General features: G+C 53.5%; 2 protein-coding genes across 7 annotated transcripts in view; both read left to right on the top strand.

The window, feature by feature from the left end:
• The window catches only part of LOC102684695 (adenylate cyclase type 2-like), a 46,056-nt gene extending 42,551 nt beyond the window's left edge, over window positions 1-3,505 (top strand). For 2 of the 4 annotated variants that reach the window (XM_069188663.1, XM_069188664.1), the window contains exon 26: window positions 2,118-3,505. In XM_069188663.1, the coding sequence (XP_069044764.1) occupies window positions 2,118-2,240 (123 nt within the window). In that variant the 3' untranslated portion in view covers window positions 2,241-3,505. The remainder of the gene's footprint in view (window positions 1-2,117) is intronic. The other 2 variants (XR_011189389.1, XR_011189390.1) reach the window with 2 other exon arrangements.
• A 155-nt stretch (window positions 3,506-3,660) lies between these two features.
• On the top strand, window positions 3,661-22,996 carry cyld3 (cylindromatosis (turban tumor syndrome) 3). 3 transcript variants are annotated; one of them, XM_069188666.1, is made up of 17 exons: window positions 3,662-3,910; window positions 4,028-4,273; window positions 6,325-6,504; window positions 9,017-9,289; window positions 9,742-10,086; window positions 10,204-10,309; window positions 11,737-12,104; window positions 16,282-16,447; window positions 16,637-16,778; window positions 17,835-17,957; window positions 18,508-18,599; window positions 18,902-18,965; window positions 20,530-20,662; window positions 20,769-20,877; window positions 22,181-22,299; window positions 22,423-22,642; window positions 22,741-22,996. In XM_069188666.1, exons 3-17 carry the CDS (start codon window positions 6,334-6,336, stop codon window positions 22,923-22,925), a joined length of 2,616 nt encoding a protein of 871 aa, XP_069044767.1. In that variant the 5' UTR covers window positions 3,662-3,910; window positions 4,028-4,273; window positions 6,325-6,333; the 3' UTR covers window positions 22,926-22,996. The 3 variants fall into 3 exon arrangements, with proteins under 3 accessions (XP_069044769.1, XP_069044767.1, XP_069044768.1); XM_069188668.1 differs by lacking the exon at window positions 4,028-4,273 and having other exon boundaries at window positions 3,661-3,910; XM_069188667.1 differs by lacking the exons at window positions 3,662-3,910; window positions 4,028-4,273 and adding an exon at window positions 5,726-5,734.
• Window positions 22,997-23,157: the final 161 nt, after the last annotated feature.

The following is a 23,157-nucleotide window of genomic DNA, read 5'->3' on the forward strand; positions in this document are numbered from 1 at the left end:
CAGAGGACTTGTTTGAGACAGCATGGAGTCAACCAGGAGCTGCCCATGGTCAGCTGGAGCAGATCCCACCAGAGGGCCCACCAGGGGGCGATCCAATCCGCATCTGCTTGCAGACCAGTCCACCAGTTCTGGTGTCCACTGCTATCAACACGTGGCTGTTTAATCAAGGGAACTGTCTTTAAAGTGTGCAGTACTGTAGAGTCCACTTAATGCAAAGTTAACGTACTGTACTGGAGTGTCCAGTCAGTGTGTCTGTATGAACCCCTCTCTCTCAGTGCAGTGTTAATGTACTGGAGTGTCCAGTCAGTCAGTGTGTCTGTATGAACCCCTTTCTCTCAGTGCAGTGTTAATGTACTGGAGTGTCCAGTCAGTGTGTCTGTATGAACCCCTCTCTCTCAGTGCAGTGTTAATGTACTGGAGTGTCCAGTCAGTCAGTGTGTCTGTATGAACCCCTCTCTCTCAGTGCAGTGTTAATGTACTGGAGTGTCCAGTCAGTCAGTGTGTCTGTATGAACCCCTCTCTCTCAGTGCAGTGTTAATGTACTGGAGTGTCCAGTCAGTCAGTGTGTCTGTATGAACCCCTCTCTCTCAGTGCAGTGTTAATGTACTGGAGTGTCCAGTCAGTCAGTGTGTCTGTATGAACCCCTCTCTCTCAGTGCAGTGTTAATGTACTGGAGTGTCCAGTCAGTCAGTGTGTCTGTATGAACCCCTCTCTCTCAGTGCAGTGTTAATGTACTGGAGTGTCCAGTCAGTGTGTCTGTATGAACCCCTCTCTCTCAGTGCAGTGTTAATGTACTGGAGTGTCCAGTCAGTCAGTGTGTCTGTATGAACCCCTCTCTCTCAGTGCAGTGTTAATGTACTGGAGTGTCCAGTCAGTCAGTGTGTCTGTATGAACCCCTCTCTCTCAGTGCAGTGTTAATGTACTGGAGTGTCCAGTCAGTCAGTGTGTCTGTATGAACCCCTCTCTCTCAGTGCAGTGTTAATGTACTGGAGTGTCCAGTCAGTCAGTGTGTCTGTATGAACCCCTCTCTCTCAGTGCAGTGTTAATGTACTGGAGTGTCCAGTCAGTCAGTGTGTCTGTATGAACCCCTCTCTCTCAGTGCAGTGTTCATGTACTGGAGTGTCCAGTCAGTCAGTGTGTCTGTATGAACCCCTCTCTCTCAGTGCTGTGTTAATGTACTGGAGTGTCCAGTCAGTCAGTGTGTCTGTATGAACCCCTCTCTCTCAGTGCAGTGTAAATGTACTGGAGTGTCCAGTCAGTCAGTGTGTCTGTATGAACCCCTCTCTCTCAGTGCAGTGTTAATGTACTGGAGTGTCCAGTCAGTCAGTGTGTCTGTATGAACCCCTCTCTCTCAGTGCAGTGTTAATGTACTGGAGTGTCCAGTCAGTCAGTGTGTCTGTATGAACCCCTCTCTCTCAGTGTAGTGTTAATGTACTGGAGTGTCCAGTCAGTCAGTGTGTCTGTATGAACCCCTCTCTCTCAGTGCAGTGTTAATGTACTGGAGTGTCCAGTCAGTGTGTCTGTATGAACCCCTCTCTCTCAGTGCAGTGTTAATGTACTGGAGTGTCCAGTCAGTCAGTGTGTCTGTATGAACCCCTCTCTCTCAGTGCAGTGTTAATGTACTGGAGTGTCCAGTCAGTCAGTGTGTCTGTATGAACCCCTCTCTCTCAGTGCAGTGTTAATATACTGGAGTGTCCAGTCAGTCAGTGTGTCTGTATGAACCCCTCTCTCTCAGTGCAGTGTAAATGTACTGGAGTGTCCAGTCAGTCAGTGTGTCTGTATGAACCCCTCTCTCTCAGTGCAGTGTTAATGTACTGGAGTGTCCAGTCAGTCAGTGTGTCTGTATGAACCCCTCTCTCTCAGTGTAGTGTTAATGTACTGGAGTGTCCAGTCAGTCAGTGTGTCTGTATGAACCCCTCTCTCTCAGTGCAGTGTAAATGTACTGGAGTGTCCAGTCAGTCAGTGTGTCTGTATGAACCCCTCTCTCTCAGTGCAGTGTTAATGTACTGGAGTGTCCAGTCAGTCAGTGTGTCTGTATGAACCCCTCTCTCTCAGTGCAGTGTTCATGTACTGGAGTGTCCAGTCAGTCAGTGTGTCTGTATTAACCTCTCTTTCAGGTGACAGAGGAGACAGCGCTAGTGGTGGAGTCTGTGGGGTTCAGTGTGACTCTGCGTGGGCTGATCTCAGTGAAAGGAAAGGGGGAGCTCAGAACCTACTTCATCAACACTGACAGGGAGTGAGGGAGTGAGACCCAAACAACAACACGCTCTGAGCACCAGCTGACACTTGTCAGTGATCAGTACTGACTGACATAAACAACCCAGCAGCAATTTTCTCATCCAGGACAGCAGCCTATCACTGATTGATACTACTACTAATAATAAATCCTCACACCTCTACAGCTCTTTCCACTCCACTCCTCTCCCAGTGCTGTCCAGTGTTGGGGATCCCCTCCACCCCCCCAGTGTGATGATGCTCCAGTCCGCTCACACTCTCCAGCTCTCAGTGGGGAGGAGAGCAGAGTGATGAGGCCAGTTCAGAGAGGGGGGTGATCAGGAGGCCATGACTGGTAAAGACCAGGGGGAGTCTGTCCAGGACACTGGGGTCACACCCCTACTCTTTCTGAGAGACACCCTGGGGTCTTGACTGACCACAGAGAGGTAGGACCTCAGTTTCACGTCTCATCTGAAGGACGGCACCTTGTTTACAGTCTAGTGTCCCCGTCACTGTCCTGGGGCATTAGGACCCACACAGACCACAGGGTGAGCGCCCCCTGCTGGCCCCACGAACACCTCTCCCAGCAGCAGCCTCAGCTTTCCCAGGAGTCTCCCATCCAGGTACTGACCAGGCTCACACCTGCTGAGCTCCAGTGGGCAGCCAGGTATGACTTGCACTGTGATAGAGCTGCTGGCAATACTGCTTCATCAGAGAAACCCCAGTAATTAATACCCATCCAGGACACCTGCCTGCCACTGATCAATACTGCCTCATCACAGCAGCCCAGCAGTGATTAATACTCAAGTCAGGATCGTGTGTGTCTGTTAGTCAGTGTGTCAGTCAGGCAGTGTGTCTGTCAGTGTGTCAGGTAGTGTGTCAGTCAGGCAGTGTGTCAGTGTGTCAGTCAGGTAGTCTGTCTGTCAGTGTGTCAGTCAGGTAGTGTGTCAGTGTGTCAGTCAGGCAGTGTGTCTGTCAGTGTATCAGGTGCTGTGTCCTTCACTGTGTCACTTAGGAAGTTAATTCCGTTAATTGAAAAGCCAGCAAGATCTGTGTTCAAGTGCGACAGACAGGGACAGACAGCGATACTAGTGCAATAGAAAAAATTCAATTCTGCCACAGCAGTCTCGTCTAACGGGTAGATTAATCATGACTGATGTGATAATTGCAGATATTTTTGTAACTTTTTGTCATTTTTACTCCTGTCTGTAAGTGCAATTAAAACTTAAGTCAATTAATGTAATATTATCTCTTATGGAATCTCATTAAAGAGAATTTAGTTCAATATAAACAGTGGTTCTGTCATTTCTTGTTCTTCCGGATATCCATGAGTCCGTGTTGTTTGTGTAGGTACAGAGCCTGCTGTCAGAGTTCGCACATGTCCCGAATCGATCACTCAATGGCACGCGTGGGTTTATTTGCCCAGGCTATTTTGTGTCGGCTCAACCCTCGCACTGCGCCCTCTAAGAAGGGTCTTCCCCCTCGAGTTCCTCGCGGAGCCGAGGAAATTCCCGCACGGGGCTGGCACGGCCTATCGGCCGCCCTCTGATTGGGCGCGGGCGTCACATGACCTGGCGCCGGGCGCCCATTGGTCGGCCGCCGTGTCGGTTTCCGCATTCCGGGCGGCGAGGGGCGTCCGGAGCGCCGAGTCCGGAGCAGCGTTAAAGGCGGCTGGGAGAGTCGGGCCGAGCCTGAGGTGAGTTTCTCTCGCACGGACGGGTGACACCTGCCCGCCTGGCGGAGAAAAGCGACTTTCTGCTCGTGTTGCTCGAGCCGTAGCGAGGGGCTTTTAATCTCTCTCGTCTCCTGACAGTCTTGGTCTGAGAGCGCAGCCCCGCGGGAGAAGTTTGCGGTTCAGAACTTGGGTCGGTCCCGTCCTCCCCTCCCGGAGCTCGTGTCGCTCACAGCTGGCTCGCCGGACGGGCTGGGGTGTCTGTCTGAAAGGAAAGAGGCGCGTCTCTGTTTCCTGCTCATCTCCCTCTTCACGACCACTTCCGCGGACACGGCTGCTGAACTTTCTCTCTCCACGCAGAGAGAGGGACACGGGCAAGACAGACAGGTACAGAGAGAGAGAGACAGGCAAGACAGACCATTACAGAGAGAGAGAGACAGGCAAGACAGACCATTAGAGAGAGAGAGACAGGCAAGACAGACAGGTACAGAGAGAGAGAGACAGGCGAGACAGACAGGTACAGAGAGAGACAGGCAGGACAGACAGGTACAGAGAGAGAGAGAAAAGAGTATTAAAACATACAGAAAAGAGTATTAAAGTATTGGCTACACCAAAAAAACAGCGACCAAAATTCCTACCACCACAAAGCCCTGCTGAGCCAAGAGCTGAGCCCAAAACAGAGCCCCCTGAGCCAGCTGGTCCTGAGGCTCACCGACCTGAGCCACACCGACACTAACCAGCCTCAGGACAGCACTGCTAGAGCACCACAACCCAGACTCAGCCACATCACAGCACAGATCAAACAGCAATATCTCACACACTGGGACACACACACACAAACACAACATAAACTGGAATGCTACAGAACCCTAAACAGACAATACACACTAGCTGAATATTTGACCAAAATAAAAAATAACAAACAGAAACAGACCCTGACAAAGTACAGGCTCAGTGACCACAGCCTGGTCTCAGACACTGGACACAGGCAGACCTGGCTGTCCAGAGAGGAGAGGCTCAGTGACCACAGCCTGGACACAGAAACTGGGCGACACAGGCAGACCTGGCTGCCCAGAGAGGACAGGCTGTCCTCCCACTGCCAGCGAGGAGAAATAGAGACAGAGGTGCACTTCCTACTGCACTGTGACAGATACTCTGGGATTAGAGAAACATTCTTCCCGAAATTCAGAAATCTAATCCCAGAGTTCCCACACCTGCCAGAGTCACAACAGGTCCCAATCCTACTGGGAGAGGGAGGAGGGAACTCAGTGGATTTGGCAGCCCAGTATGTGATCTCCTGTCACAGCCTGAGGAACAGTGAGTCTGTCTCCCTATAATGGTCCTTCTGTCTATAGTAGATGTCAATATTTTATGACTTCTCTGTTGTAAATGTCTGTAATATGTCTTTAGATGTTATTTTACTTCTATTTTTTGTTTTGTTTCGTGTTAATTTTATTATTTTATGTGCTTTGGCAACACTGATTGTACCCATCGGTCATGCTAATAAAGCACCTTGAATTGAATTGAATTGAGAGAGAGAGACCATTACAGAGAGAGAGAGACAGGCAAGACAGATAGGTACAGAGAGATATAGACAGGCAAGACAGACAGGTACAGAGAGAGAGAGAGACAGGCAAGACAGACCATTACAGAGAGAGAGACAGGCCATTACTCTCTGCCATTACAGAGAGAGAGAGACAGGCAAGACAGACAGGTACAGAGAGAGAGACAGGCAAGACAGACAGGTACAGAGAGAGAGAGACAGGCAAGACAGACCATTACAGAGAGAGAGAGAGAGACAGGCCATTACTCTCTGACATTACAGAGAGAAAGAGGCAAGACAGACAGGTACAGACAGAGAGAGAGAGGCTCACTGCTGGATAGGTACAGAAAGACAGGTACAGAGAGAGAGACAGGCTCACTTCAGGACAGGTACAGACAGAGAGAGAGACAGGCTCACTGCTGGACAGGTACAGACAGACAGGTACAGAGAGAGAGACAGGCTCACTGCTGGACAGGTACAGACAGGCAGGTACAGAGAGAGAGACAGGCTCACTGCTGGACAGGTTCAGACAGACAGGTAAAGAGAGAGAGACAGGCTCACTGCTAGACAGGTACAGAGAGAGAGACAGGCTCACTGGAGGACAGGTACAGACTGAGAGAGAGACAGGCTCATTGCTGGACAGGTTCAGACAGACAGATACAGAGAGAGAGACAGGCTCACTGCTGGACAGGTACAGACAGACAGGTACAGAGAGAGAGACAGGCTCACTGCTGGACAGGTTCAGACAGACAGGTACAGAGAGAGAGACAGGCTCACTGCAGGACAGGTACAGACAGAGAGAGAGACAGGCTCACTGCTGGACAGGTTCAGACAGACAGGTACAGAGAGTCAGACAAGTCTGGTTACTGAAAGGCACCGGCTCTGTTCTGACTAGACCGCGGTGATGACCAGCACCAAGCAGTACTCCGATCGGACCCGGCACCGGCGGCTGAAGATGTACGTTGTGGACTCGGACTACAAGGTGAACGACCAGCTGGAAGGCGCCGTCCACGTGCCTCGAGGCAGCCTCTGCCAAGCACAGGAGGGAGGGAGAGGGGAGCAGCTGTGGGTCAAGGTAAGAGCATCTGTATGAACCCTCTCTCTCAGTGCAGTGTTAATGTACTGGAGTGTCCAGTCAGTCAGGGTGTCTGTATGAACCCCTCTCTCTCAGTGCAGTGTTAATGTACTGGAGTGTCCAGTCAGTCAGTGTGTCTGTATGAACCCTCTCTCTCAGTGCAGTGTTAATGTACTGGAGTGTCCAGTCAGTGTGTCTGTATGAACCCCTCTCTCTCAGTGCAGTGTTAATGTACTGGAGTGTCCAGTCAGTCAGTGTGTCTGTATGAACCCCTCTCTCTCAGTGCAGTGTTAATGTACTGGAGTGTCCAGTCAGTCAGTGTGTCTGTATGAACCCCTCTCTCTCAGTGCAGTGTTAATGTACTGGAGTGTCCAGTCAGTGTGTCTGTATGAACCCCTCTCTCTCAGTGCAGTGTTAATGTACTGGAGTGTCCAGTCAGTCAGTGTGTCTGTATGAACCCCTCTCTCTCAGTGCAGTGTTAATGTACTGGAGTGTCCAGTCAGTCAGTGTGTCTGTATGAACCCCTCTCTCTCAGTGCAGTGTTAATGTACTGGAGTGTCCAGTCAGTGTGTCTCTATGAACCCCTCTCTCTCAGTGCAGTGTTAATGTACTGGAGTGTCCAGTCAGTCAGTGTGTCTGTATGAACCCCTCTCTCTCAGTGCAGTGTTAATGTACTGGAGTGTCCAGTCAGTCAGTGTGTCTGTATGAACCCCTCTCTCTCAGGGCAGTGTTAATGTACTGGAGTGTCCAGTCAGTGTGTCTGTATGAACCCTTCTCTCTCAGTGCAGTGTTAATGTACTGGAGTGTCCAGTCAGTGTGTGTATGAACCCCTCTCTCTCAGTGCAGTGTTAATGTACTGGAGTGTCCAGTCAGTGTGTCTGTATGAACCCCTCTCTCTCTGTGCAGTGTTAATGTACTGGAGTGTCCAGTCAGTCAGTGTGTCTGTATGAACCCCTCTCTCTCAGTGCAGTGTTAATGTACTGGAGTGTCCAGTCAGTCAGTGTGTCTGTATGAACCCCTCTCTCTCAGTGCAGTGTTAATGTACTGGAGTGTCCAGTCAGTCAGTGTGTCTGTATGAACCCCTCTCTCTCAGGGCAGTGTTAATGTACTGGAGTGTCCAGTCAGTGTGTCTGTATGAACCCTTCTCTCTCAGTGCAGTGTTAATGTACTGGAGTGTCCAGTCAGTGTGTGTATGAACCCCTCTCTCTCAGTGCAGTGTTAATGTACTGGAGTGTCCAGTCAGTGTGTCTGTATGAACCCCTCTCTCTCTGTGCAGTGTTAATGTACTGGAGTGTCCAGTCAGTCAGTGTGTCTGTATGAACCCCTCTCTCTCAGTGCAGTGTTAATGTACTGGAGTGTCCAGTCAGTCAGTGTGTCTGTATGAACCCCTCTCTCTCAGTGCTGTGTTAATGTACTGGAGTGTCCAGTCAGTCAGTGTGTCTGTATGAACCCCTCTCTCTCAGTGCAGTGTTAATGTACTGGAGTGTCCAGTCAGTGTGTCTGTATGAACCCCTCTCTCTCTGTGCAGTGTTAATGTACTGGAGTGTCCAGTCAGTCAGTGTGTCTGTATGAACCCCTCTCTCTCAGTGCAGTGTTAATGTACTGGAGTGTCCAGTCAGTCAGTGTGTCTGTATGAACCCCTCTCTCTCAGTGCTGTGTTAATGTACTGGAGTGTCCAGTCAGTCAGTGTGTCTGTATGAACCCCTCTCTCTCAGTGCAGTGTTAATGTACTGGAGTGTCCAGTCAGTGTGTCTGTATGAACCCCTCTCTCTCAGTGCAGTGTTAATGTACTGGAGTGTCCAGTCAGTGTGTCTGTATGAACCCCTCTCTCTCTGTGCAGTGTTAATGTACTGGAGTGTCCAGTCAGTCAGTGTGTCTGTATGAACCCCTCTCTCTCTGTGCAGTGTTAATGTACTGGAGTGTCCAGTCAGTCAGTGTGTCTGTATGAACCCCTCTCTCTCAGTGCAGTGTTAATGTACTGGAGTGTCCAGTCAGTGTGTCTGTATGAACCCCTCTCTCTCAGTGCAGTGTTAATGTACTGGAGTGTCCAGTCAGTCAGTGTGTCTGTATGAACCCCTCTCTCTCAGTGCAGTGTTAATGTACTGGAGTGTCCAGTCAGTCAGTGTGTCTGTATGAACCCCTCTCTCTCAGTGCAGTGTTAATGTACTGGAGTGTCCAGTCAGTGTGTCTGTATGAACCCCTCTCTGTCAGTGCAGTGTTAATGTACTGGAGTGTCCAGTCAGTCAGTGTGTCTGTATGAACCCCTCTCTCTCAGTGCAGTGTTAATGTACTGGAGTGTCCAGTCAGTCAGTGTGTCTGTATGAACCCCTCTCTCTCAGTGCAGTGTTAATGTACTGGAGTGTCCAGTCAGTCAGTGTGTCTGTATGAACCCCTCTCTCTCAGTGCAGTGTTAATGTACTGGAGTGTTCAGTCAGTGTGTCTGTATGAACCCCTCTCTCTCAGTGCAGTGTTAATGTACTGTAGTGTCCAGTCAGTGTCTGTATTGTCCCAGATGCTGGACACTGGCTCTGTCCTGAAGATAGACAAGGAGGTCCTGAGGGAGGTCTCAGCAGAAGTGGCCCATCTCCTGCAGCCCGTCTCTGACCTGGAGTACCGCCTCTCTCTGTCCATGAAGCCCCACAAGCTCCTCCGATTGGCCGCCCTGGAGCCGGGGGCGGGGCTGCAGGTCCAGCTGGCCCAATCGGGGAGCTGGGCAGAGGGGGTGCTGCAGTACCGAGGCCCGCTGACAGGGGGCAGTGGAGTGTACTTCGGAGTGCAGCTTCAGGTTCGTCTCTGTGCTTTATAGCTGAGGTTTAAGAGTCCACAGCCCCCCTCTCTCTCTCATTGTTCCCTTTCTCCTCTCTGTCCTTCTCTTTTTCACTTTTTCTTTGCCGTCCTTCAGATGAGACATAATACTGAGGTCCTGCCTCTCTGTGGTCAGTCAAGACCCCAGGGTGTCTCTCAGAAAGAGGAGGGGTGTGACCCCAGTGTCCTGGACAGACTCCCCCTGGTCTTTACCAGTCATGGCCTCCTGATCACCCCCCTCTCTGAACTGGCCTCATCACTCTGCTCTCCTCCCCACTGAGAGCTGGAGCATCATCACACTGGGGGGGTGGAGGGGGTCCCCAGTACTGGACGGCGCTGGGAGGGGAGTGGAGGGTCCAGAAAGGCGCTATATCAGTCTAGGGATATTATTGTTATACTTGTTTCTCTCTCCTCTCTCTCGGTCTGTCCCAGGGCTGGGCACTGGGACTGGGCACCAGTAACGGCAGCCACAAGGGCCACCAGTTCTTCCACTGCCCCGAGGGCTGCGCTGTCTTCGTGCCTGTCAGCCACATCGCCGTGGCGACGCCCGCCGCGCCGGCGCGGAGAGACCGAGGAGGAAGCGGCGCAGCGAGGGGGATGGTCTCCCGGACCACCGATGTGTCCCCGCCCCCCGGCCGGGACCCCCCCGCCCCGCCCCCGCCGCCGGCGGTGGGACAGAGGGTCTCCTTCACCGTGGAGTCCGCCGTCCAGAGGGGGGAGGTCCGGTTCTGCGGCCCGCTGAGGGGCGAGCAGGGCGTCTTCGTGGGCATCCTGGCGGTGAGGCGGGACGGGAGCCGAGCCGCGCCGCGCCCGCCGGGTCCCGCTCTCCGGCTCCGCCCGGGTCGCCGGCCCCCTTTCCTCCTGGTGAGGGCGCTGTTTTCCTCTCCCCGGCAGGATCATCCCGTGGGCTCCTGGGACGGCGTTTTTAAGGGACAGCAGGTGTGCTCCTTCCCCTCCCCCAAGTACGGGCTTCTGCTGCCGCTGAGCAAGGTGCAGCCAGGTACGCCCCACCTGATCACCAGCATCGCCAGCCATGATTATCACCAGCTGCAGTTCCCCTCTGTGCCTGGACAGGCAGAGGGGGCGCTGTTTCTCCTGTCAGCACTGTGACACTGAGCTGCAGTTCCCCTCTGTGCCTGGACAGACAGAGGGGGCGCTGTTTCTCCTGTCAGCACTGTGACACTGAGCTGCAGTTCTCTGTGCCTGTACAGACAGAGGGGGCGCTGTTTCTCCTGTCAGCACTGTGACACTGAGCTGCAGTTCTCTGTGCCTGTACAGACAGAGGGGGCGCTGTTTCTCCTGTCAGCACTGTGACACTGAGCTGCAGTTCTCCTTTGTGCCTGTACAGACAGAGGGGGCGCTGTTTCTCCTGTCAGCACTGTGACACTGAGCTGCAGTTCTCTGTGCCTGTACAGACAGAGGGGGCGCTGTTTCTCCTGTCAGCACTGTGACACTGAGCTGCAGTTCTCTGTGCCTGTACAGACAGAGGGGGTGCTGTTTCTCCTGTCAGCACTGTGACACTGAGCTGCAGTTCTCTGTGCCTGTACAGACAGAGGGGGCGCTGTTTCTCCTGTCAGCACTGTGACACTGAGCTGCAGTTCCCCTGTTGTGCCTGTACAGACAGAGGGGGCGCTATTTCTCCCATCAGCGCTGTGACACTGAGCTGCAGTTCCCCTCTGTGCCTGTACAGACAGAGGGGGTGCTGTTTCTCCTGTCAGCACTATGACACTGAGCTGCAGTTCCCCCGCTGTGCCTGTACAGACAGAGGGGGCGCTGTTTCTCCTGTCAGCACTTACACTGAGTTGCAGTTCTCTGTGCCTGTACAGACAGAGGGGGCGCTGTTTCTCCTGTCAGCACTGTGACACTGAGCTCGGTTCTCCTTTGTGCCTGTACAGACAGAGGGGGCGCTGTTTCTCCTGTCAGCACTGTGACACTGAGCTGCAGTTCCCCTCTGTGCCTGTACAGACAGAGGGGGCGCTGTTTCTCCTGTCAGCACTGTGACACTGAACTGCAGTTCCCCTCTGTGCCTGTACAGACAGAGGGGGCGCTGTTTCTCCTGTCAGCACTGTGACACTGAGCTGCAGTTCCCCTGTTGTGCCTGTACAGACAGAGGGGGCGCTATTTCTCCCATCAGCGCTGTGACACTGAGCTGCAGTTCCCCTCTGTGCCTGTACAGACAGAGGGGGCGCTGTTTCTCCTGTCAGCACTGACACTGAGTTGCAGCTCCCCTCTGTGCCTGTACAGACAGAGGGGGCGCTGTTGCTCTTTTCTGCACTATGACACTGAGTTGCAGCTCCCCTCTGTGCCTGTATAGACAGAGGGGGCGCTGTTTCTCCTGTCAGCACTATGACACAAACACACACAGTGTGTCACAGTGTCGCAGTGCCGTGCCGCCCTGTACCTAACTTCCTGCTCCTGTCTCTGCAGCCCAGACTGCGCAGTTCGACCACAGGAGAGGGAGGTCCCCGCCCTCTCCCTCCAGCCACTCTTGCCCCCCGCCATTGGACGAGAAGGCCGTGGCCCCGCCCTCTCCCACCAAGCCCAGCCAATCACGGCGCTCGGCGTCCACAGCAGCTACCCAACAGCGGCGGGACCCGCCCCCTCCCGCGGGGCCCCGCCCAGATCGCCCCGGCGACCAGCCGAGGGCCGCTCCGGGGGAGGCGGAGCCCGAACCGCCGCCGCCGCCGCTGGAGCCGGGGTCGATGGTGGAGGTCAACGACCCGCCCATGTACGGCGTGATCCGCTGGATCGGAGAGATCAGTGGCATCTCGGACACCGTGGCCGGGCTCGAGCTGGTGACCGCCGGGAGAGGGGGGTGGGGGGGTGTCCGGCGAGGGTCCTGGGGGCTGGGGGGGGGGTGCGGAGACCACTGGTCTGTGTCCCAGACGAGCCCTGCAGCTCTTCTGATTGATCGGTTGGTTGGCTGACAGCAGGTCCAGCTGGGCTTGAAGGAGTTTCACAGGGAGCTGTATGTAGGAGAGGTCCCAGGCGAGAGGAGCCATTGGCCCATCGAGAAAGAGGCCAGGGTACCGGGTTCAACAACAGGGCTGGGCAGCTTGTTCCCCACCCCCACCACCCTCTGCGTACAGAAGAACCTCCTGTCCTGACTGGAGGAGCTCACCCAGCTGTGTCTGGAAAGAGGCCAGGGTACCGGCTTCAACAACAGGGCTGGGCAGCTTGTTCCCCGCCCCCACCACCCTCTGTGTAAAGAAGAGCCTCCTGTCCTGACTGGAGGAGCTCACCCAGCTGTGTCCTGAGAGAAGCCAGGGTACCGACTTCAACAACAGGGCTGGGCAGCTTGTTCTACACCCCCACCACCCTCTGTGTACAGAAGATGTTCCTTTTTAATGCCCTGGAGTAATTCTGCTGAACGTACTCTACTTTTACTGAAGTAAATTATTTCAGTAATTGACTGTCATGGATCTCAAGAAACTTCCTTTATGCGTCTAATTAGGATCACAATCAGGATAACTGTCTAATTGACTGCTCAGGTTGGGCCATAAACCAGACTGTCCCAGGACCTCCAGGACTGGAGGCTGATACACTCCTGCCCTTTCAACTCTGAAACATTTTGACTGACTTGCTATGCTACTACCTTATCAATCAGTCTCTTTCTGTCTCTCTCTGTACCTTTCTGTCTCTCTCCTCACTGTCTCTTATTCCTGCCTCACCTCTGTCTCTCCTCGCTGTCTCTCCCTCTGATTCCTGTCTCCCTCACCTCACCGTCTCCCTCTCATTCCTGTCTCTCTGTCAGTCCTTACTCTCTAAGTTTCTCTCTTATTCCCCTCTCTCTCACTTCACCGTCTCTCTGTCTCATTCCTGTCTGTCTCTCCTCACTGTCTCTCTGTCTCATTCCGTCTCCCTCTCCTCACTGTCTCTCTGTCTCATTCCGTCTCCCTCTCCTCACTGTCTCTCTGTCTCATTCCGTCTCTCTCTCCTCACTGTCTCTCTGTCTCATTCCTTCTCTCTCTCCTCACTGTGTCTCTGTCTCATTCCGTCTCTCTCTCCTCACTGTCTCTCTGTCTCATTCCGTCTCTCTCTCTTCACCGTCTCTCTGTCTCATTCCTGTCTCTCTCTCCTCACTGTCTCTCTGTCTCATTCCGTCTCTCTCTCCTCACTGTCTCTCTGTCTCATTCCGTCTCTCTCTCTTCACTGTCTCTCTGTCTCATTCCGTCTCTCTCTCCTCACTGTGTCTCTGTCTCATTCCGTCTCTCTCTCTTCACTGTCTCTCTGTCTCATTCCGTCTCCCTCTCCTCACTGTCTCTCTGTCTCATTCCGTCTCTCTCTCTTCACCGTCTCTCTGTCTCATTCCTGTCTCTCTCTCCTCACTGTCTCTCTGTCTCATTCCGTCTCTCTCTCCTCACTGTCTCTCTGTCTCATTCCGTCTCTCTCCCTTCACTCTCTCTCTGTCTCATTCCGTCTCTCTCCCTTCACTGTCTCTCTGTCTCATTCCTGTCTGTCTCTCCTCACTGTCTCTCCGTCTCATTCCGTCTCTCTCTCTCACCTCACTGTCTCTCTGTCTCATTCCTGTCTGTCTCTCCTCACTGTCTCTCTGTCTCATCCCCCTCTCTCTCTCACCTCACTGTCTCTCTGTCTCATTCCGTCTCTCTCTCTTCACTGTCTCTCTGTCTCATTCCGTCTCTCTCTCTTCACTGTCTCTCTGTCTCATTCCGTCTCTCTCTCCTCACTGTGTCTCTGTCTCATTCCGTCTCTCTCTCCTCACTGTCTCTCTGTCTCATTCCGTCTCTCTCCCTTCACTCTCTCTCTGTCTCATTCCGTCTCTCTCTCTTCACTGTCTCTCTGTCTCATTCCTGTCTGTCTCTCCTCACTGTCTCTCTGTCTCATTCCGTCTCTCTCTCCTCACTGTCTCTCTGTCTCATTCCGTCTCTCTCTCCTCACTGTCTCTCTGTCTCATTCCGTCTCTCTCTCTTCACTGTCTCTCTGTCTCATTCCGTCTCTCTCTCTTCACTGTCTCTCTGTCTCATTCCGTCTCTCTCTCCTCACTGTGTCTCTGTCTCATTCCGTCTCTCTCTCTTCACTGTCTCTCTGTCTCATTCCGTCTCTCTCCCTTCACTCTCTCTCTGTCTCATTCCGTCTCTCTCTCTTCACTGTCTCTCTGTCTCATTCCTGTCTGTCTCTCCTCACTGTCTCTCTGTCTCATTCCGTCTCTCTCTCCTCACTGTCTCTCTGTCTCATTCCGTCTCTCTCTCCTCACTGTCTCTCTGTCTCATTCCGTCTCTCTCTCCTCACTGTCTCTCTGTCTCATTCCGTCTCCCTCTCCTCACTGTCTCTCTGTCTCATTCCGTCTCCCTCTCCTCACTGTCTCTCTGTCTCATTCCGTCTCTCTCTCCTCACTGTGTCTCTGTCTCATTCCGTCTCTCTCTCTTCACTGTCTCTCTGTCTCATTCCGTCTCCCTCTCCTCACTGTCTCTCTGTCTCATTCCGTCTCTCTCTCCTCACTGTGTCTCTGTCTCATTCCGTCTCTCTCTCTTCACTGTCTCTCTGTCTCATTCCGTCTCTCTCCCTTCACTCTCTCTCTGTCTCATTCCGTCTCTCTCTCTTCACTGTCTCTCTGTCTCATTCCTGTCTGTCTCTCCTCACTGTCTCTCTGTCTCATTCCGTCTCTCTCTCCTCACTGTCTCTCTGTCTCATTCCGTCTCTCTCTCCTCACTGTCTCTCTGTCTCATTCCGTCTCTCTCTCCTCACTGTCTCTCTGTCTCATTCCGTCTCCCTCTCCTCACTGTCTCTCTGTCTCATTCCGTCTCCCTCTCCTCACTGTCTCTCTGTCTCATTCCGTCTCTCTCTCCTCACTGTGTCTCTGTCTCATTCCGTCTCTCTCTCTTCACTGTCTCTCTGTCTCATTCCGTCTCCCTCTCCTCACTGTCTCTCTGTCTCATTCCGTCTCTCTCTCCTCACTGTCTCTCTGTCTCATTCCGTCTCTCTCTCCTCACTGTCTCTCTGTCTCATTCCGTCTCTCTCTCCTCACTGTCTCTCTGTCTCATCCCCCTCTCTCTCTCACCTCACTGTCTCTCTGTCTCATTCCGTCTCCCTCTCCTCACTGTCTCTCTGTCTCATTCCGTCTCTCTCTCTTCACTGTCTCTCTGTCTCATTCCGTCTCTCTCTCCTCACTGTCTCTCTGTCTCATTCCGTCTCTCTCTCTTCACTGTCTCTCTGTCTCATTCCGTCTCTCTCTCCTCACTGTCTCTCTGTCTCATTCCGTCTCCCTCTCCTCACTGTCTCTCTGTCTCATCCCCCTCTCTCTCTCACCTCACTGTCTCTCTGTCTCATTCCGTCTCTCTCTCTTCACTGTCTCTCTGTCTCATTCCGTCTCTCTCTCTTCACTGTCTCTCTGTCTCATTCTGTCTCTCTCTCCTCACTGTCTCTCTGTCTCATTCCGTCTCTCTCTCCTCACTGTCTCTCTGTCTCATTCCGTCTCTCTCTCCTCACTGTCTCTCTGTCTCATTCCGTCTCTCTCTCTTCACTGTCTCTCTGTCTCATTCCGTCTCTCTCTCCTCACTGTCTCTCTGTCTCATTCCGTCTCTCTCTCTCACCTCACTGTCTCTCTGTCTCATTCCTGTCTGTCTCTCCTCACTGTCTCTCTGTCTCATCCCCCTCTCTCTCTCCTCACTGTCTCTCTGTCTCATTCCGTCTCTCTCTCTTCACTGTCTCTCTCTCTCATTCCGTCTCTCTCTCCTCACTGTCTCTCTGTCTCATTCCGTCTCTCTCTCCTCACTGTCTCTCTGTCTCATTCCGTCTCTCTCTCCTCACTGTCTCTCTGTCTCATTCCGTCTCTCTCTCTTCACTGTCTCTCTGTCTCATTCCGTCTCTCTCTCTTCACTGTCTCTCTGTCTCATTCCGTCTCTCTCTCTTCACTGTCTCTCTGTCTCATTCCGTCTCTCTCTCCTCACTGTCTCTCTCTCTCATTCCGTCTCTCTCTCTTCACTGTCTCTCTCTCTCATTCCTGTCTCGCAGGACGAGGAGGTGACCGCAGGCACTGACGGCAGCTATCTGGGCGAGCGGTACTTCCGCTGCGCCGCCAACAGGGGGCTGTTCGTGAAGCTGAAGAACTGTCGCCCTGACTCCCGATTCCCCGCCCACCAGGCGCAGGCCAATCCGGTCGAGCGCTGCAATTCCATAGGTGCGCCATTGGCCGCTCGGGGGGGAGGGCGGGAGCTTGGGAGGTTGGGGGGGGGGGTTGTGCATTGTGATTGGCCGGTAACTCCTGCCACCCCGGATTCTGTCCCCTGACGCGCAATTTTTTTGTCAAGAGATGTTTCTGTGCGTTTGGCCCATCTGCGCCGTTGTGTCCCCCCCTCTCTCCGCGCAGCGTTCGCGGACTGGGCCAGCGAGAGGGTGGAGGAGAACACCCCCCCGCTCCTGGGCACGGAGGCGAGGGAGAGGTTCAGTGGCTGGAAGAGAGGGATCCAGGGCAACTGTAACTCCTGCTACCTGGACGCCTCCCTCTTCTGGTGAGAGAACTGGCACGTAATCTGGACCTACGAACCCCTCTCTCAGTGCAGTGTTAATGTACTGGAGTGTCCAGTCAGTCAGTGTGTCTGTATGAACCCCTCTCTCTCAGTGCAGTGTTAATGTACTGGAGTGTCCAGTCAGTGTGTCTGTATGAAGCCCTCTCTCTCAGTGCAGTGTTAATGTACTGGAGTGTCCAGTCAGTCAGTGTGTCTGTATGAACCCCTCTCTCTCAGTGCAGTGTTAATGTACTGGAGTGTCCAGTCAGTGTGTCTGTATGAACCCCTCTCTCTCAGTGCAGTGTTAATGTACTGGAGTGTCCAGTCAGTCAGTGTGTCTGTATGAACCCCTCTCTTAGTGCAGTGTTAATGTACTGGAGTGTCCAGTCAGTCAGTGTGTCTGTATGAACCCCTCTCTCTCAGTGCAGTGTTAATGTACTGGAGTGTCCAGTCAGTCAGTGTGTCTGTATGAACCCCTCTCTCTCAGTGCAGTGTTAATGTACTGGAGTGTCCAGTCAGTCAATGTGTCTGTATGAACCCCACTCTCTCAGTGCAGTGTTAATGTACTGGAGTGTCCAGTCAGTCAGTGTGTCTGTATGAACCCCTCTCTCTCAGTGCAGTGTTAATGTACTGGAGTGTCCAGTCAGTCAGTGTGTCTGTATGAACCCCTCTCTCTCAGTGCAGTGTTAATGGACTGGAGTGTCCAGTCAGTCAGTGTGTCTGTATGAACCCCTCTCTCTCAGTGCAGTGTCAATGTACTGGAGTGTCCAGTCAGTGTGTCTGTATGAACCCCTCTCTCTCAGTGCAGTGTTAATGTACTGGAGTGTCCAGTCAGTCAGTGTGTCTGTATGAACCCCTCTCTCTCAGTGCAGTGTTAATGTACTGGAGTGTCCAGTCAGTGTGTCTGTATGAACCCCTCTCTCTCAGTGCAGTGTTAATGTACTGGAGTGTCCAGTCAGTCAGTGTGTCTGTATGAACCCCTCTCTCTCAGTGCAGTGTTAATGTACTGGAGTGTCCAGTCAGTCAGTGTGTCTGTATTAACCCCCCTCTCTCTCTCAGTCTGTTCTCCTTCAGCAGTGCAGTGGACTCAGTGTTGCTGAGGCCTCCAGGTCCTCAGGATGACACCCTGTATCTTCACACACAGGATCTGTTGAGGAATGAGATCGTCAATCCACTCAGGAGGTATAAAATACTCACTGACCACTGCTGATCCACATCTGCTGCTGCACTGAGATACTGCAGTTATTATCCCTCTGATCTCCCCTGCCTGGTTACTGCACTGTTACTGCAGAGATACTGCACTTCCTACAGCTCTGATCTCCCCTGCCTGGTTACTGCACTGTTACTGCAGAGATACTGCACTTCCTACAGCTCTGATCTCCCCTGCCTGGTTACTGCACTGTTACTGCAGAGATACTGCACTTCCTACAGCTCTGACCTCCCTGCCTGGTTACTGCACTGCTGCTGGCCTGTGGCTGCAGTCGGAGACCCGGGTGCAGTCGATCACACTGGCTGTGGTCGAGTGGCTCTTCACTCCTGCAGCAGTGGAAATGTGGGACGGATCTGTGTGCCTGTCTGTGGTCAGTGGCCTGGGTGTCACGAGTGATGCTGTATCCCTTTGTCGTCTCTCTCTCTCTCTCGCTTCCTCCTTCTCCCTCTGTCTGTCTCTGTCGCCTTCTCTCCCTCTGTCTCTCTCTCTCACACTCTCTCACCACCTCCCTCTCTCTCTCAGGTACGGGTATGTCTGTGCCACCAAGGTGATGGCCCTGAGGAAGGTCCTGGAGACTCCTGGCGGTTCCTCCGGCTTCATCTGCGAGGAGAAAGGTACCCCTTCTTCACCCTCCTCTCCCTCGTCCTTCCTCACCTTCTCTGTCCCTTCCCTTTCTGACCTTCACGCTCTCTGATCTCTCTATCACTCTCTCACTCTCTCCCTGATCACTGCCTGATCTCACTCTCTCCCTGATCACTGCCTGATCTCACTCTCTCCTTGACCTCTCCCTGATCACTGCCTGATCTCATTCCCTCCTTGATCACTCTCCCTCTGATGACTCTCTTTCTCTCTGCAGATCTCTCCCTGATTACACTGTGATCACACTCTCTTCCCTGAGCTCTCCCTTTCTCCACAGATCCGGAGGAATTCCTGAACAAACTCTTCCAGCTCCTGAGAGTGGAGCCGCTCCTAAAGATCAGGTACAACAAGAGGGTTTCCTGTCCGGGTGTCCGCGGGTCAGGGGGAACAGAGGGTCAGCGGGTCGGTAGGCCAGTGGAACACTGACTCTTTGTGCTGTATGGGTCAGCGATCACTATGTGACGGGCTCAGCAGGTCGATAGGTCAGCAGGTGGGTGTCTCAGCAGGGTCAGTGTCTCAGTGGGTCGGTTCAGCTGTGTCGTTGTCTCAGTGGGTCGGTTCAGCTGTGTCGCTGTCTCAGCGGTTCAGTGACTCAACAGGCTGGTTCAGATGTGTTGCTGTTCAGCAGTGTCACTGTCTCAGTAGGATGGTTCAGTGTTTCAGTGGGTCGGTTCAGCTGTGTCGCTGTCTCAGTGGTTCAGTGACTCAACAGGCTGGTTCAGTTGTGTTGCTGTCTCAGTGATTCGGTGTCTCAGGAGGCTGGTTCAGTTGTGTTGCTGTTCAGCAGTGTCACTGTCTCAGCCGGTCAGTTCAGCCGTGTCGCTGTCTCAGCGGTTCAGTGTCTCTGCAGGCTGGTTCAATTGTGTTGCTGTTTAGCAGTGTCACTGTCTCAGTGGGTCGGTTCAGCCGTGTCGCTGTCTCGGTGGTTCAGTGTCTCAGCAGGTTGGTTCAGCCGTGTCGCTTTCTCAGCGATTCAGTGTCTCAGTAGGTTGGTTCAGCCGTGTCACTGTCTCAGTGGTTCAGTGTCTCAGCAGGTTGGTTCAGCCATGTTGCTGTCTCAGCGGTTCAGTGTCTCAGCGGGTCGGTTCAGCTGTGTCGCTTTCTCAGAGGTTCAGTGTCTCAGCAGGCTGGTTCAATTGTGTTGCTGTTCAGCAGTGTCACTGTCTCAGTAGGATGGTTCAGTGTTTCAGTGGGTCGGTTCAGCTGTGTCGCTGTCTCAGTGGTTCAGTGACTCAACAGGCTGGTTCAGTTGTGTTGCTGCCTCAGTGATTCGGTGTCTCAGGAGGCTGGTTCAGTTGTGTTGCTGTTCAGCAGTGTCACTGTCTCAGCCGGTCAGTTCAGCCGTGTCGCTGTCTCAGCGGTTCAGTGTCTCTGCAGGCTGGTTCAATTGTGTTGCTGTTTAGCAGTGTCACTGTCTCAGTGGGTCGGTTCAGCCGTGTCGCTGTCTCGGTGGTTCAGTGTCTCAGCAGGTTGGTTCAGCCGTGTCGCTTTCTCAGCGATTCAGTGTCTCAGTAGGTTGGTTCAGCCGTGTCACTGTCTCAGTGGTTCAGTGTCTCAGCAGGTTGGTTCAGCCATGTTGCTGTCTCAGCGGTTCAGTGTCTCAGCGGGTCGGTTCAGCAGTGTCACTGTCTCAGCGGGTCAGGTCAGCTGTGTCGCTGTCTCAGTGGTTCAGTGTCTCAGCAGGTTGGTTCAGCTGTGTCGCTGTCTCAGTGGTTCAGTGTCTCAGCATGTTGGTTCAGCCGTGTCGCTGTCTCAGTGGTTCAGTGTCTCAGCGGGTCAGGTCAGTTGTGTCGCTGTCTCAGTGGTTCAGTGTCTCAGCAGGGCGGTTCAGCTGTGTCGCTGTCTCAGCGGTTCAGTGACTCAGCAGGGCGGTTCAGCTGTGTCGCTGTCTGGCCTCTCTCTCAGGTCATCCACTCAGAAGCCGCAGGACTGTTTCCTGTACCAGCTCTTCCCCCAGCAGAGGGCCAGTGTCCGCGTGCCCACTGTCCAGCGGCTGCTGGAGTGGTCCTTCGTCCAGGCCGACCTCAAATTCAATGAGGTCAGCGACCGTTCCTTAAGTGTTTTAAGGGTAAAGCTCCTGTTACTGGTGACCAGATGTGTTACACAGCAGAGGTCAGCTGTCTGCTTCTGTGTGTGCGTGACAGGCTCCTTCCTGCCTCATGGTCCTGATGCCGCGGTTTGGGAAGGACTATAAGATGTTTGATGCCATCATGCCCTCTCTGAGCCTGGACATCACTGACCTGCTGGACGACAGTAAGACACTTTTACACTGTCTCTCTCTCTCAGTGCAGTGTTAATGTACTGGAGTGTCCAGTCAGTCAGTGTGTCTGTATGAACCCCTCTCTCTCAGTGCAGTGTTAATGTACTGGAGTGTCCAGTCAGTGTGTCTGTATGAACCCCTCTCTCTCAGTGCAGTGTTAATGTACTGGAGTGTCCAGTCAGTCAGTGTGTCTGTATGAACCCCTCTCTCTCAGTGCAGTGTTAATGTACTGGAGTGTCCAGTCAGTCAGTGTGTCTGTATGAACCCCTCTCTCTCAGTGCAGTGTTAATGTACTGGAGTGTCCAGTCAGTGTGTCTGTATGAACCCCTCTCTCTCAGTGCAGTGTTAATGTACTGGAGTGTCCAGTCAGTCAGTGTGTCTGTATGAACCCCTCTCTCTCAGTGCAGTGTTAATGTACTGGAGTGTCCAGTCAGTCAGTGTGTCTGTATGAACCCCTCTCTCTCAGTGCAGTGTTAATGGACTGGAGTGTCCAGTCAGTCAGTGTGTCTGTATGAACCCCTCTCTCTCAGTGCAGTGTTAATGTACTGGAGTGTCCAGTCAGTCAGTGTGTCTGTATGAACCCCTCTCTCTCAGTGCAGTGTTAATGTACTGGAGTGTCCAGTCAGTCAGTGTGTCTGTATGAACCCCTCTCTCTCAGTGCAGTGTTAATGTACTGTAGTGTCCAGTCAATCAGTGAGTCTGTATGAACCCCTCTCTCTCAGTGCAGTGTTAATGTACTGGAGTGTCCAGTCAGTCAGTGTGTCTGTATGAACCCCTCTCTCTCAGTGCAATGTTAATGTCCTGGAGTGTCCAGTCAGTCAGTGTGTCTGTATGAACCCCTCTCCCTCAGTGCAGTGTTAATGTACTGGAGTGTCCAGTCAGTCAGTGTGTCTGTATGAACCCCTCTCTCTCAGTGCAGTGTTAATGTACTGGAGTGTCCAGTCAGTGTGTCTGTATGAACCCCTCTCTCTCAGTGCAGTGTTAATGTACTGGAGTGTCCAGTCAGTCAGTGTGTCTGTATGAACCCCTCTCTCTCAGTGCAGTGTTAATGTACTGGAGTGTCCAGTCAGTCAGTGTGTCTGTATGAACCCCTCTCTCTCAGTGCAGTGTTAATGTACTGGAGTGTCCAGTCAGTCAGTGTGTCTGTATGAACCCCTCTCTCTCAGTGCAGTGTTAATGTACTGGAGTGTCCAGTCAGTCAGTGTGTCTGTATGAACCCCTCTCTCTCAGTGCAGTGTTAATGTCCTGGAGTGTCCAGTCAGTCAGTGTGTCTTTATGAACCCCTCTGTCTCTCAGCCCTTCGACAGTGCAGTGTCTGTCAGGCAGTAGCAGTTCTGGAGTGTGTCCAGTGCTATGAGGATCCTGATATCACTCCTGGCTGCATCAAACAGTTCTGCGCCACCTGCTGCCAACAGGTAGCTCTCTCCCTGAGTGCACAGCACGCACACACACACACGCACGCACGCACGCACACACTCATGCACGCACGCAGGCATGCACACACCCCCAGTAACCGTGCCTCGTGGTTTGACTGGCAGGTCCACAGCCACCGGAGGCGCCTGTCCCACAGTCCCCGGCGGGTGGGCGTGCCCGAGGGCTGGTGGGCGGGGCCGGGGGCGGGGTCAGGCCCCCGGGCCCGCGAGCGGCTGGAGCTCTTCGCCGTGCTGTGCATCGAGACCAGCCACTACGTGAGCTTCGTCCGGCATGGCCCCGGGGACGAGGACTGGCTCTTCTTCGACAGCATGGCGGACAGAGAGGGTGAGCGCCCCTGCCGCCCGGTCGCTGCGCCCCACCCCCCCCCGCCGCCGCCGCCGCCCCTCTCTAACGCTCTCTCTCTGCTGTCACCCCCCTCGCAGGCGGGCAGAATGGCTTCAACATCCCGCAGGTCAGCCCCTGCCCCGAGGTCGCCCCCTACCTGCGGCTGCCGGAGGCGCAGCTGCGTGAGCTGGACCCTGCGTCGCTGCAGGGGCGCCCCCGGAGGCTGCTGTGTGACGCCTACATGTGCCTGTACCACAGCCCCGAGCTCAGCCTCTACAAGTAGGACACCAGGCCATACCACAGCCCCGAGCTCAGCCTCTACAAGTAGGACACCTGCCCGTACTGTGGCCCCGAGCTCAGCCTCTACAAGTAGGACACCTGCCCGTACTGTGGCCCCGAGCTCAGCCTCTACAAGTAGGACACCCGCCTGTACCACAGCCCCGAGCTCAGCCTCTACAAGTAGGACACCTGCCCGTACTGTGGCCCCGAGCTCGGCCTCTACAAGTAGGACACCT

The sequence above is a fragment of the Lepisosteus oculatus genome, chromosome 4 (assembly GCF_040954835.1).
Source record: "Lepisosteus oculatus isolate fLepOcu1 chromosome 4, fLepOcu1.hap2, whole genome shotgun sequence".
Classification (NCBI taxonomy): Eukaryota; Metazoa; Chordata; class Actinopteri; order Semionotiformes; family Lepisosteidae; genus Lepisosteus; species Lepisosteus oculatus.